This window comes from Calliphora vicina, chromosome 3 (assembly GCF_958450345.1).
Source record: "Calliphora vicina chromosome 3, idCalVici1.1, whole genome shotgun sequence".
Lineage (NCBI taxonomy): Eukaryota > Metazoa > Arthropoda > Insecta > Diptera > Calliphoridae > Calliphora > Calliphora vicina.
Genome location: NC_088782.1, coordinates 34422361 through 34438282, shown reverse-complemented (window position 1 = coordinate 34438282; position 15922 = coordinate 34422361). Strand labels below are relative to the sequence as shown.

Below are 15922 nucleotides of genomic sequence, written 5' to 3'. Positions count from 1 at the left end.
TGTGATATGTCCTAGTGCAAATAAAATCTTATCTTAATTTCAACAGATATTTTATTCTTCTTGTGTACCAATCCATACCATTTGCAGTTTAGGTTGAAAATAAAAAATAAAACTAAGTGACCTTATAATTTTGACAGTCACCTTATATACTGAATTGTTTGAGATATAAGCTCGTCTAACTCTTCAACTGTTACACTTACATTCGAAAGTAAGTAGAGAAGAGGAAAAGTTTTAAGTAGAAATGCAAATGTAGAAAATTTTATATGAAATTTGTATGATGTTCTATTTAGTATCCAGCTCTTTTTATATTGAAAAGTTAAACTACTACCATTGAATCAGTTTAAATTACCTGCAAGAATATTTATATAAAACTCAATAAAGCAGTAACATATGTATATAAATTTAACTTGCTGTAACTTTTTGTAATCCTTAAAGTAAATTAATTGATAAATTATTGCAACCAGTAGAAAATAATTTAATTTTAATTGATAAAAGCAATAAATCCAGGCATATTAGTTACACAATAATAATATTCAAATTAAAATTACATTTGTACTCGGTACTTATAGTTTCTACATGATTATCTTAAATACCTCCAGTATTTATTTATTAATTTATTTACTTTACTTGCATTGGCTTCATATTTAAAGTTAATTCGTTGAGTATGCTAATTAAATATACATTACAAACAATATAACACAAAAAAAAATACATTCTACAACTTTTACGAATAATTTCATCAAATTTATTTACTTAAAAACTTATTATTACAGTATTTTTGTTCTAACTTTCTTTTTTTTTTGCTTTCTTTTCTTGGCATATAATTTCAGTTGAAAACCTTGTTGGCTGGTTTCAAGCTTCAGTACAAATACCAATCTAAGCGAAGAGAGAGGTGCAGAGGAGGAGTGGAGTGAAAAAGGTTTTTTGGTACGAAAGCAAGGGAAAGTTCGCAACATTTAATACGCATTTCATTTAATTTCGTTCCTTCAGTATGGCCGTTAATGAATCTGAACCGCTTTACTGCGGTTCTGGCATGGATAATTTTCATACCAGGTAAGTAAATACATATTTAAGTGGGTTTTTCTACTGTTTCAGTTTCTCTATATGTATTTGAGTTGGTTTTTACACATATTTGCATTTGTTTGTCTATGTAAGGTTGGTTGGATAAATATCAATGTAACTGTGGGCTAAAGATTGTATATTAAGGTGGTCCTCAAATTGTTCATCATTATCTAAAGGTAAAAGCTGAAAATTTTAGCAAAAATGCGTAGCGTTTACAGGTAAATTTTTTTGAATTTTTTAGTTTTTTGTAAAAGAATAATATTTTTCAATCCGTGTAACCACACCTTTCAGAAAGTGAGTTTTGTTTGGGCCTTGATTTTTGTTTGTCCTGTTGGCGACTGGATAAAAAAAGTCAAGTTAATTCGCTCATAGCTGCAATCTAAGACACAGGTTTCTTTAATTGAAATATCGGTACATCAAGATCAAGGATTAATGTAAAATTTTCGTTATTTAAACATCCACGATTGATGTAAAATTTTCCTTATTTAAAGACCCAGGATTGATGTAAAATTTTCAGTATTTAAACATCCACGATTCATGTAAAATTTTCAGTATTTAAACATCCACGATTCATGTGACATATTTAATATTTAAACATCCACGATTAATGTAAAATTTTCAGTATTTAAAAATCCACGATTAATGTAAAATTTTCAGCTTTTAAAGATCCACAATTGATGTAAAATTTTCAGTATTTAAAGATCCACGATTAATGTAAAATTTTCGGTTTTTAAAGAGAAAGGATTAATGTAAAATGTTCTGAATTTATGGATCCACGATTGATGTAAAATTTGCAGTATTTAAAGATCCATGATTGGTGTATAATTTTCAGTATTTAATGATCCACGATTAATGTAAAATTTTCAGTATTTAAAGATCCACGTTTGATGTTATATTTTCAGTATTTAAAGATCCACGATTAATATAAAATTTTCAGTATTGAAAGATGCAAGATTGATGTAAAATGTTCAGTATTTAAAGATCCTCGATTAGTGTAAAATTTTCAGTATTTAAACTTTTAGTATTTAAAGATCCACGAATAGTGTAAAATTTTCAGTATTTAAACTTTTAGTATTTAAAGATTTTCAGTATTGAAAGTTGCAAGATTCATGTAAAATTTTCAGTATTTAAAGACCCACGATTAATTTAAAATTTTCGGTATTTAAGGATCCACGATTAATGTAAAATTTTCAGTATTTAAAGATCCACGATTAATGTAAAATTTTTAGTATTTAAAGATCCACCACTAATGTAAAACTTTTAGTATTTAAAGATCCACGATTTATGTAAAACTTTTAGTATTTAAAGATCCACGATTCATGTAAAATTTTCAAGATTTAAAGACCCACGATTAATTTAAAATTTTCGGTATTTAAAGATCCAGGATTGATGTAAAATTTTCAGTATTTAAAGATCCACGATTAATATAAAATTTTCAGTATTGAAAGATGCAAGATTGATGTAGAATTTTCAGTATTTAAAGATCCACGATTAGTGTAAAATTTTCAGTATTTAAAGATCCACGATTAATGTATAATTTTCGGTGTTTAAAGATCCATGATTATTGTATAATTTTCAGTATTTAAAGATCCATGATTGATGTATAATTTTCAGTATTTAATGATCCACGAATAATGTAAAATTTTCAGTATTGAAAGATGCACGATTGATGTAAAATTTTCAGTATTTAAAGATCCACGATTAATGTAAAATTTTCAGAATTGAAACGATTGATGTAAAATATTCAGTATTTAAAGATCCACGATTAATGTAAAATTTTCAGTATTTAAAGATAAAGGATTAATGTAAAATGTTCAGTATTTAAAGATCCACTATTGATATAAAATTTTCAGTATTTAAAGATCCACGATTAATGTAAAATTTTCAGAATTTAAAGACCCACGATCGATGTAAAATATTCAGTATTTAAATATTCACGTTTGATGTAAAGTTTTCAGTATTTAAAGATCCACGATTAGTGTAAAATTTTCGGCATTTAAAGATAAAGGATTAATGTAAAATGTTCGGCATTTAAAGATAAAGGATTAATATAAAATTTTCAGTATTTAAAGATCCACCATTGATGTAAAATTTTCCGTATTTAAAGATCCACGATTAATGTAAAATTTTCCGAATTTAAAGACCCACGATCGATATAAAATATTCAGTATTTAAACATCCACGTTTGATGTAAAATTTTCAGTATTTCAAGATCCACGATTAGTGTAAAATTTTCGGCATTTAAAGATAAAGGATTAATGTAAAATGTTCGGCATTTAAAGATAAAGGATTAATGTAAAATTTTCAGTATTTAAAGGTCCACGATTAATGTAAAATTTTCAGTATTTAAAGATCCACGATTGATGTAAAATTTTCAGTATTTAAAGGTCCACGATTGATGTAAAATTTTCAGTATTTAAAGGTCCACGATTAATGTAAAATTTTCATTATTTAAAGATCTACGATTAGTGTAACATTTCCGGCATTTAAAGATAAAGGATTAATGTAAAATGTTCAGTATTTAAAGATCCATGATTAATGTAAAATTTTCAGTATTTAAAGATCTACGATTCATGTAAAATTTTCAGTATTTAAAGATCCACGATTCATGTAAAATCTTCAGTATTTAAAGATCGACGATTAATGTAAAATTGTCAGTGTTTAAAGATCCACGATTGATGTAAAATTTTCAGTATTTAAAGATCCACGATTGATGTAAAATTTTCATTATTTAAACATCCACGATTCATATAAAATTTTCGGTATTTAAAGATAAAGAATTAGTGTAAAATGTTCAGTATTTAAAGATCCACGATTGATGTAAAATTTTCAGTATTTAAAGATCCACGATTGATGTAAAATTTTCAGTTTTTAAAGATCCGCGATTAATGTAAAATTTTCAGTATTTGAAGATCCACGATTGATGTAAAATTTTCAGTATTTAAAGATCCACGATTAATGTAAAATTTTCGGTATTTAAATATCCACGATTAATGTAAAATCTTCAGTATTTAAAGATCCAAGATTGATGTAAAATTTTCAGTAGTTAAAGATCCAGGTTTGAAGTAAAATTTTAGTATTTAAAGATCCTCGATTCATTTAAAATTTAAAGATCCTCGATTGATGTAAAATTTTCAGTATTTAAAAAGGCTTGGAAGCATCGAAAATCGAAAAGTTTCAAAATAAGGGCCACCCTACTATATAAAGTTGGTTTGGTGTATGTATTTTTACATGTAAAAAGAGTGCGTATATGTGAGAGAAATAGCAAAATAAGCCAACTCAATTACGATTTGAATCATTAAGTTTTATTTGATTTTTAAATAAATTATCTACATACTAACAGTACATTATAACCATATTTAATATATACTAATGATCATTAGTGCTGGAAAAATTGAAATGTATGAATAAATTGTAATCAATATTTGCACTTTAGCTCTTCAATACAAATGCGACAATTTGTAATACAAACGCATTAATATTTGTTGTAAATTATACACGCATTGTAGTACAATTATTTCTACACTTATAAGTTTTGCACTACAGCTTAATGGTGTGTTATTATTGAAAATCATATGTTGAATGATGGTAGTTATTGTAGTTTTTATTAAGTGCATAAAATATACAGTAATTGAGGCATTCGTTTTTATATTTTCAATAAGCGTGTATGAAAATAATTTATCTTTAGTTCATATTTAATAGTAATATATTATTAGTGTTAACAATTGGCTAAAAACTAATGGTTTGTACGAGTAGATCTATAAAAGTTTATTATTCCGTTTGTAGCTTCAACAAAATTGTGGTAGAGAAGTAAATTTAACTATGTCCGTTTGATAGTTAAAATCAACTATACGAAGATCTAAGATAACAGGCGGTTATATTACGTACAGATTTTTCAGACATACATTCGAGATTATCGCTATTGTAATATTCTTGATAGTAATTTTTTATAATATGGAAAAAACTTTCTTCAGATCTGTGCCCAATCTTTGTCCCTTATTTTGCACTTTTTGGATTTTCGACTATTCCCCAATGTCTTAAATTGTTGTCAGTCATATAAAAAGTCTTAATAGGTACTTCCGAACTATGACAATTGAAGCTATATATGCCGAATTTTTTTTTCTCTGCATTACCCCACTTGGGCATTTGGCTTCCACAAAGCATCTCCATCTTATACGAATTGTTGCAGTTGTTTTTCGCATATTTCCCAAGTAGATTGAACAGTGTTAATTATTTGAGTATCGTGCGTCTTCATATATGATGTTGCCATTAGATCCATTGTTGTTGTTTGTATCAGTTTTAAACGGTTGTTGTTCCAGCTAAGTAGATGATTGGTCTGTTGTAGATGATCCTCGGATATATGTATGATGTTGCCATAAGGATTCCATCGATTGTTTTTATTGCCTTGTGTCAGTTTCGTTAATCGCTTGTTGTTGTTCCAGCTAAGTAGATGATTGGTCTGCTGTAGCTGGTCTAGGATAATGGCGCTGCCATCTGTCGTTGCCTAGAAACAACGCCCTCTGTGTATTTGGTGTAGTGGTGGGGAACTTTGCTGATCTTTGATTCCTACCTTTTTCTCCCAGGGGATGGTGGCCTGCCTGACCTGATGTTATCCTCTTTTTCAGGAGGAGGAGTGGTCAGGGGGCTTCTTTGATGGATTGTTTAGAGGGAGTTTAATTTTTTTTAAAAACTCGAAAACCGTAATTTAAATTTTTCGTCCTCTGCCAGGGATCGAACCTGGGGTGCTTGGTTTTAATCACTACATATGTCGAATTGTATGTCATTTATTCAAGTTGTTTTGCCAAATCACCATGGACGGATAAAGTGTTCAAAAATATGTGCAAATGATAAACTGTTTTAATGGGAACTGTTCGGGCAACGTCCCGTTTACTTCGCCTATTTTACCGTAGACATAATCGTCCTACCGAGAGGACTATTCCCAGTGTGGTGGATAAATTTGAGTTTACTGATTTAGTAAACAATGGGCTAACTCCTGTACGTTAAAGTTTGCAGGAGAATCCGATGAAGTTGATTTCGCGGCGTTCAACTTCATCGGATTTTTCCAGACTTCAAAATTCAACTGACCCAGTAGCTGCAGGTCAATGACCATATACAAAGACGTGTGTTCTCTAAATGTGCCCTGGATCAATTTAAATCTGAACCAAATTTTCATCAAAAAATCATCTTAAGCTAGAAATAGGCCCCATATTGCTAGATGAATGGGTACGTCAAGAAACAAAATTGTCGAATTTTGTACGTTACCAATCCACATGAGCTCTAAGATCGTCGACTGCATCACGATAAAGTCAAAGCTTGGTGTGAATTTTTGGAGATGGCGGCGTTAATATTTCTTTGGTACATATTTCTGTAAGAACAACATTGGATAGGCCATCACCATTAGCGGTGAACCCTATAGGCCGATGATAACTAACTTGTTTTGGTCTGAATTGGATGATATGGACACCAACGAAATGTGGTTTCAACAGGAAACCACTGAGCCGTAGTTTATGTCATTGTTAGAAAGAACAATGTTTTGAGTTTTTTGTTTTCCTTTCAACACTTTTCTTGATTCACTATTTCACATGCATTTTTAGGTAGAGCGAAAATAATTTTGTTTAACAACAATTTAATGATGGCTATGCAAAAAATATAATTTTAATATTTTCTTTAAACACAAGTCTTTTTAATCCTACTCATAATTCATAAAAGCAATAATAAATTAAATTAATCTTAAATACAAAACTTCTCTCAAAATGTCCAAATAAAAGAAATATTCTTGCTATTTTGCATTTGACACGTTCTTAATCTCTTCATTAATTGACACTAATAAGATTCCGAAAAATCATCTTTTATTTATTTTTTTGCTGCCTCCATATCTTAGAGAGTTTATTCCTAGAATCCATTGTATTTTATGCTTTATTATACCAAAAAAAAATTGTAAAATAAATTGTGTTGTGGGTGTAAATTTGTAAGTACTTAACAGAATATAGGATTATTTTAAATTCAATTAATTGCTTTACAAATTTGGATAATACCAAATGGTAAAGTTTAAACTACATATGTAATTACGATAGTGGTCTTGATCTAATTCATTTTGGTTTTTATTCTGACGTGGACGTAGCCAAAGAGTATTCAAGTTTAAGTTATTAAAATGGGCACTACAAATGCTTCAGGGGCGGCGCTATGTGGGTTCAAAATAGGGTACCTTCGACATGGAACATTTTTAAACACGTGCAATTTTTTTGTTTCCCATCAGATTTCAAATAATTTTATATTTTTGAAAAAACATGCTTGCGTATGCTATTTATCTCTTATATTTTCCTAGTTATAGGCATTTCAAAACTGAAATTTTAAAATTTTGCACCGAATGGACTCGAATTTTTTTTGTTAGTTAGGCAACTAAATTATCAACAACATACAAAAGATTTCAGAGCAATATCAATTACGAATCCAAAAATAACCGATTTTCAATTTAAAAATTCAAAAAATTCTATATTTTTGCTGTTTTTTGGACAAAAAGGTGACTTAACCCTTTTTTTTATTAAAAAACAACTTTCTTTAAGAACATATAACAATTTTATGTTTTTCTATAAAGTTTCTTTATGGAGAACATTTTGTTATAGAAACATGTCCTAGTTTTCGAACATGTCGGCCCTACGCCCTTTGGAAATTCACCTACTTTTTTTATCAAAATTTCAATTTTGGGCCACATGTTCTAAAATCCCAAAGCTGGGAGCAGAAAACGGAAAGCAGCTTTGGAAACACTGATATGTTCCCTATTTATCCCTAATGTATTTTCCCAGCCTCAAAGTAAATGTGGACTCAATAGGCAAAATTGTAAAAAATACCATTTTTGGAATTTTCGCTCCAATTTTTAGGAATTGCGGGATTCTCTTTGATCTTTTAAAAAGTTTTTTTCACCCTGTTATTTATAATGAGAAACTTAAAAAACGCTGAAAATTTCATTGAGTTTCGTTAATAAATAAAGATTTTATTACATATTACATATTCATTGAGTTTCTAAAACTAAAATTTATATCAAAATTTTAATAGGATTGCAAATATTAGGAACAATTTGATCCACATTTATTCCGAGCTGTATTTTTTTGTTTAGATAAGTTAATTTTTGGTATCTCAATTAGATTCAAAAATATGCCACTTTAAAACTCCGTCCTTCAAAAATATTGCACTTTTTCATACTAAAATTTTTTTATAAATATTTCGGATTCAAGTGGTCTGGGACACGTCAATTTTTAACCAATTTTTGTTTTTCATATCTCCTTAGAATGGCCATTACGTTGACATTTAAATGCATCTTTAAATTTCAGAGCCAACAGTAAGCGTCATCCTATATTTCTCATAATTTTCAGAACGTACACCATAAACACGGAATTTAGCCAACAATTTTGTCCCTAATTAGCTGACCATCACTGTATATTATTGCAAGTATATACTTGCTATTACTATATGTCATTGCATATTTCCAACAGTAATTCTTTATTACTTTACAAAAGGACATATCGAACTAATAATATTTTAATTGGCTGGCGGTAATTCAGCTTAATTCATACAAAAGATTTTCTGTGGAAATTCATTAACATTATATGCTCATTTATTATACAGCCCTTTTAATTTACGTTCAGCATATAAAATTGATTGAACTATTAAAGTTCAATTAATATTTATTTAAGTTAATAGCTGAATTAACGTACAATTAAAAAAATTGGTATTTAAAATACATTAAGCAGATAAATAAATAAGCTGCATTTTGAATATATTGAAAAATAATTATCATTTTCTTTTTCATTTACAGCTATAAAAATCTACATGGTTATATATCACTTATTGTCTGCATACTGGGCACCATAGCAAATACCCTAAACATCATTGTTTTGACACGTCGAGAAATGCGCTCACCTACAAATGCCATATTGACGGGTTTGGCGGTGGCCGATTTGGCTGTCATGCTTGAGTATATTCCGTACACAGTACACGACTACATATTGTGGGAGAGGCTGCCACGTGAACAACAATTGAGTTATCCTTGGGCCTGTTTTATTAAATTCCACTCAATCTTTGCTCAAGTACTGCACACCATCTCCATCTGGTTGACAGTGACACTGGCTGTTTGGCGTTACATAGCCGTGGGTTATCCGCAAAAGAATCGTCAGTGGTGTGGCATGCGTACCACCATTATAACAATAACGAGTGCGTATGTGGTGTGCGTGTTGGTGGTGTCGCCCTCCTTCTATTTGATCACATCAATAGCAGAATTTTTAGAAATGTTAGATGTAAATGGCAAGACTGTTCACTCGATACCATTGTCACAATACGGAATTGAGTTATTGAATGAAACAGCAATGGCTGCAACAACTACAACAACAACAGAGATGGATGTGGCCACAAACTGGCATAATGTCACACAAACAACAGCCGAAATGCTTTTAAGCACTTTTAATTCATCCATAAAAACTACTACAACCACCTCCACCACCAGCACTACCACTACAATTGCCCCCCTGTTGGCTAATAACGCCAGTGGTTCCATGGCAACTGAAGTGGTGCGCAACATAACCGTTTATCGTCTCTATCACAGTGATTTGGCATTGCGTAACAAAAGCTTACTCAATGCCACATTTCTCATTTACAGCGTCTTGATTAAATTAATACCCTGCATTGCTTTAACCATTTTATCGGTGCGTCTGATAATGGCACTGCTGGAGGCAAAACGTCGCCGCAAAATGCTCACCAGTAATGCTGCCAATGGCATGAAGCCCATCGTCAATGGCAAAGTGGTGGAACAGGCGAGACCGCGTAAGAATAGCAAAACGCTGGAGAAGGAGAAACAAACAGATCGTACAACGAAAATGTTGCTGGCTGTGCTGTTGTTGTTTCTCATAACGGAATTTCCACAGGGCATCATGGGTCTGCTGAATATGGTGCTGGGCGATGCATTTCTAATGCAGTGCTATTTGCGACTGAGTAAGTAGGAAATATTTTATTTGGATGACGTTAAGTTAATGTTAATTGCTGTATCTATATGCACTGCATATTATGCAGATATTCTAAAATATTTGGCGTTTAAAAATCAGTAAAGTCCGTCACTTAACCCGGCTATCAGAAATAAATACAAATGTCCTCCCAAAATTTCGAATCAAAAAAAAACTGTGTTGTTTTCACTAAATCTATTAAATCTATTTTAAAACCAACATTTTTAAGTCATACACCCAATATTTTTTCAATTTTTTTAATACAGTGGTTTGAATTTACAAGACATACTATTAACACTTCTCCCTTATTATTCTGCCTTGTTTATTATTGTAGCAGGATTTATATCTAAATATCGTTATCTTAATATATAAAGGCCCTAATCGACTTAAAAAACACTAATTAGAGACTTTCTACCTGGGATGTTAAATGAAGTTTTCAATTTTGTACCACCCTCCAAAAAAATTGTACTTTTTGGACCTTCGCGGTACCATTTTTTTTTAGTTTATTAAAACATCAAAAGAGCACATAAAAATTAAATTGTAAACAAGAAAACAAAACTTAACATTTACATATGTACATTAAATTAGCTACTACCGACCAAAAACTACAAATGTTTTAATATGTTACAGACTTCAGTCGCTCGACATCGGCTTAAGCTCTAAATTTATTACACAAGGCAACAAAATCGAAAAAATTTTAGAGACTTTTTAAACCACTACAAAATGTTGATGTATTGTAGTCCAGTAGTACAAATATGGTCCAAATTTTAAATTCTATGTAGAGGTTTTTTGAAAAAAATTAAGTAAACTTGTAAAAACATAAGTAATGATTACTCTAAAACGGTTACTCCGATATTATTAAAATAAACTTAGAAAAATTGAAATATACATAACTTATATTCCGTTTAATCGGCTCAGTACTTTCGGATTTCTAATAACAAATTGAAGCAAAAAATATATTTTTTACGTGAAAATAGCTAATTTTTTGTATTCAAAACTCATGAAAAATCTAAAACGGCAGAAATTGTTCAGATTTAATGCTTTATCACAAAGCCATGTATAATAGCACCAAAATGAGATATATATCATAAAAACCGATAAATTCTTGTCGAATTTATTCACAATTAAGTGAATTCGCCCATATTCACAAATTTTTTTTTTTTTGATATACATTAGGGTATTCGAATTATTCGATTTTTCTCTTGTTCGAATAAAACGAATAATTCGAATAAGAGATTTTAACTTGTTTGAATAATTTGATCACACGCTTAAAATTAATCGAATTATTCGAATAATTTAATTTTTTTAAAAAAAGTAAATACTGAAGTTTTTATGTCGGTTTTTTAATATTTTATTGTTGAAGAATAACAAAAAATAACGTTAAAGTTAAACATTCAAGTATTAATAATGTTAAAAAACATTCGAAAACAATTTCCATCATTAAATTTTCATCAGAAATATTCTGATCAGATTAACTCCCGAACAATCTACAAAACAATTGACTAGCAAACCTTTTAGTTTCCGTTTTGGAGCTATGCTTTAAAAAATTTGAGCTAGTTGGACATGATCCTAAATTCAAATACAATATAAACGTATTAAGAACTTATTTATGTCGATCATTAAATCGGGTTTTAAATTGAGTAACTAATTCTTTAGTAAATTAATTATTCACTATTTTTAAATTATTTATAACAAATTGAATTATACATCAAGCTCTATCAACGTTGCCGAATCTTTGCTTAATATAGTGGTCTTGGGGAATTACATAATGAAGGGAATATGTTCAAAGTTTGATATCATTGTCAGTGAACGTGGCTAATTTGAAGTCAGGCAGCGCATGATTGACGCATTTACAAATACGCGAAATGATTATTACCATGTTAGACAAAGATGTTCAAAATCATGTATAAGACGAACTCCATGCTTTTCTTGCAACGAAACGTTAGTTTGCAATATTTGTGTTTATCATTCGATTTATTAAATATTTTGCAACACTTACATACGCGGTTAATAACATCATTTATATACATATATTTTAAGATCATGGCCTTCATCTAATTCAATGTAATCATTATAAATGTCACCCTTAATATCAATTTCGACGACCGTTTCAAAATCACATTTTCTATCACATTCAACTCCACTTTAATCTAAGTTAATATATTGATTATTAATTGCGATTCTTGTAATATTTCGCCAGCTAAATGACAAATATTTTATTCCGTAACTTTTATTTTCATTGGCTCAAGTCCTAAGTAAAAAATTGTTAAAGATTTGTTTTAAGAATTGTAACTTCTTGCAGCAATATTTATATATTTATAGAAGGAGCTATCGGAACACTCATCAACAGTGATCGAAAGTCCCTTTGTATTTAATTATTTGTCGAATTTCAGAACCAATACAATCTGTATGAGTAATTACTACTTATTTAAATTTGGAATTATGAAAAATTTTAAGGAATTTAATAAAATTAAATATATATGAACATTAAGATGGACCTTATTTTTTATTTTCGATTTTCCAAAAACGAAGGGCAGTTTTGTGTGAGGTTAGGATAAAAAAAAATCTGAAAAAAATTTGAGCTCAATCGGTTAAAAATTGGCGTGCCGCCGCACGAGGGTCAAAGTTCGTGAGAACGAAATTATGGGTAAATGGATAGAAAAAGGTGCATAACTACTCAGGAGTCACCCGTAGGTAGGTAAAATGTATGAGCAACCCCCATTATTTTCGTACCCCCAATATTTTTCTAGAACAAACATACCCCCTATCTCCAACCGTTCAGGGGGTCCCCATACAAAACAACTGAATTTTCACGAAAATTTTCCAATATAGAAAAAAAATATATACAATTACTATTACAATAAAATAAATTAGTTTATTGATGTTATTTATGAATAATTATGTTATGCTATATTAAATTTCTTTTTTCAAAACTCGGATATTTTTTGCGATAATCACCGACAACTTGAATCAAATATTGCTTTTCCTCTTCGTTCCTGCACAATATTTTATTGTAGTCCTCCATCATTTTCACGCCTCTTTCAGCGGTGTCGTTTAAATCGTGAATTTCTTCGCGCTGTGGCCACGTTTCCGGCGGATATCGTATAAATTCATGCGGCAAGTTGAAGCGTAGAAAAAAGTTTATAGTTTTCATAGTTACGAAACGCTCAAGTCATTCGACAAAAATTGCTCAGTTACTTCTGCAAAATTAACCGCAATTTTTTTCATGCATCGGATAGGTCCTTCATCATCTTCATCCCAATCATCATCTTCTTCTCCAGTTTCTTCATCTTTTTCAAGTTGAACTTCCTTGTCTTTTTCTTCAAGGATTTCTTTTCCATCATATATGCACATAATTGCCAACATTTTTCGTTTTATGTCACACGAAACATCTGAATCAAAGTAGGCGAGAGCTATAGCCTCCTCCGCCAGATACCACAAATGTCTGATAAACTTTGTTACCATTACTTTTGACAAATTCTTATCCAAGTCTGCATATGAGTGAAGTGCTTTCAAAATGTTGAAGTCCTGGTTGGGCGCTTTGACAGCTTCAGTACAGCGATACCAGACTTTCACGTACAGACGAACAATAAACACACATACATCTCGAATTCCATCCAATTGTGACTTTGCCAGTTTAAATTGGTCTCTGAACATAAATATTTTCAGTGAATAAATTCCTTTAGACATCCATCGTGCGTGGTGAATAGGTATGAGTTCTTTAAACTTATATTCGCCAAAATCGCCTCCAAGGAATAAAACAACCAGTTCCAATAGTTCCTTATAGTCGTTACGACGTTGTCTTTTCTGTAGTTGGACCATGCTAAAAGTAATGATGTCATCTGGAGCAGTAATTAATTTCGAAGCAACGATCTCATCGCTCACTCCAGTTTCGAATGCATTCTGATTGATTTTTTCCCAATTCTGATGGAAACGGCGAAACAGAGAAAAAATGCTGTTGCCTTCAACTGTAATGGAATAAAATATTTATATTAGTATTGAAATTAAATTGGTATAAGAAAAGTAACCTTACATGTAAGTTCTCCTTTACAAAATCAGCGATTTTTTGTCGATTTGCAGTACGGTATCTTCGAATTGACGAGCGATTTAATACCAAATTTGATACGTTGTGACCAAGTCCTTCAGCTACTGCAGCCATTAAATGCATTGCATTTCGGTCAGATATCATGCATTTATCCAAAGCAGAAACGATCCGTTCATTGATAAATAACTGTGTTCCTCTTTTAACAACTTCCGAAGCCGACGGTAGAGCGTCCACTTCCAATTCCATTCCACCAGCGCCAACATTGTCTGACGATTCGGTAGATGATGTGAATTGCACTGTACCCATTGCTAAGATATTAATTTTAGTAATCGCCAATTGGTCTCTTCAATTTTTTGCGTTCTTTGACAATAGAAATGGGTGTTTAATTAATGTTAGTAAAATGTGAAGAGTAATTCACGAAATGAAGTTTAGAACATATTTATACTTTGTGTAATTCCATTAATTTTTAATTTGGAAAATTTTCGTGAAAATTCAGTTTTTTTGTATGGGGACCCCCTGAACGGTTGGAGATAGGAGGTATGTTTGTTCTAGAAAAATATTGGGGATATATAATGGGGGTTGCTCATACATTTTACCTACCTAGGGGTGACTCCTGAGTAGTTATGCACCTTTTTCTATCCATTTACCACCAATTTCGTTCTCACGAACTTTGACCCCCGTGCGGCACGCCAATTTTTAACCGATCGAGCTGAAATTTTTTTCAGATTTTTTTTTTATCCTAACCTCACACAAAACTGCCCTTCGTTTTTGAAACAGATGAGTTTTAAATTTTTTCATACATTGGGGGTCCACCTTAATGAACATTTATTAGTTTTATTCGATTATTCTACATAAAATTGTTCGAATTATTCGTTACTCGTAAATGGCCGTTTTTAAATTGTTCGAATACTTATTCGTAAGAAATTATTCGATTAATCGAACGATCATTAGTCGAATGAATACCCTAATATACATACATAAAATTGAGCAGTTAATGTTCTTCTTTCGATTGATTGAATTTTGAAATAATTTTCCCCATGCTATGTACAAATATATATTGTGTTTCAATCGGCTCAGTAGTTTCGGAGCTATAATAACAAATTGAAGCAAAAATATATTTTTTACGAGAAAATAGTAACAAAACATATGTAAAATTTCCACTCAAAATTAAAATTTTTTTAAAACAAAAAAATTTGCTATTTTCACATAAAAAATATATTGTTTGCTTCAATTTGTCATTACAACTTTTAAACTGCTGAGCCGATTAAAACGTAATATATAAAGGGATTAAAGTTTATATAAACCTAAAATTTTCTAAGTTTATTTTAATAATATCGGACTATCCGTTTGTGAGTTATCAGTAATTATGTGAGGAAACGTCTAACATTTTGTAATTTTACTGAAAAATTAAAAAAAAAATCTCTTCATAGAATTGAAAAATTTGACCATTTTTGTACCATGGTACATCAAATCTATATAGTGGTTATTCACGATTATTTTTGCTGTTGACCTGTGTTATTGATTGAATCAAAATTTGCAATTCCCATTCGGGAACATTTTTACTAGAAGAGGTACAGTACTACTTGAAATAATATTTCCAATAGTAAATTTATGGAACCACATTAACACTTCGTTATTAAGGTTGACTTTTTTAGTTCTCAAAACTCAAAATTTTATATAAAACTAGTTGACCGCCCCGGCTTCGCCCGGTAGCATTTACTAATGTTAGTTCGTCAAGTTTCTCCAACACTGCCTGTTCTTATTTTTTTGCAAATAAAATATCTAAATTTGTACTGCCTACTTTAGGGGCTTTTTTATTACAGTT

At 30.6% G+C, this 15922-nt stretch overlaps 1 protein-coding gene across 1 annotated transcript in view; it reads left to right on the top strand.

The window, feature by feature from the left end:
* Positions 1 to 854: 854 nt before the first annotated feature.
* LOC135954912 (probable G-protein coupled receptor 139) overlaps positions 855 to 15922 on the top strand; it is a 40478-nt gene continuing 25410 nt past the window's right edge. Inside the window, exons 1-2 of the mRNA XM_065505155.1 lie at positions 855 to 1053; positions 8876 to 10044. Coding sequence (XP_065361227.1) covers positions 992 to 1053; positions 8876 to 10044 — 1231 coding nt within the window. The 5' untranslated portion in view covers positions 855 to 991. The remainder of the gene's footprint in view (positions 1054 to 8875; positions 10045 to 15922) is intronic.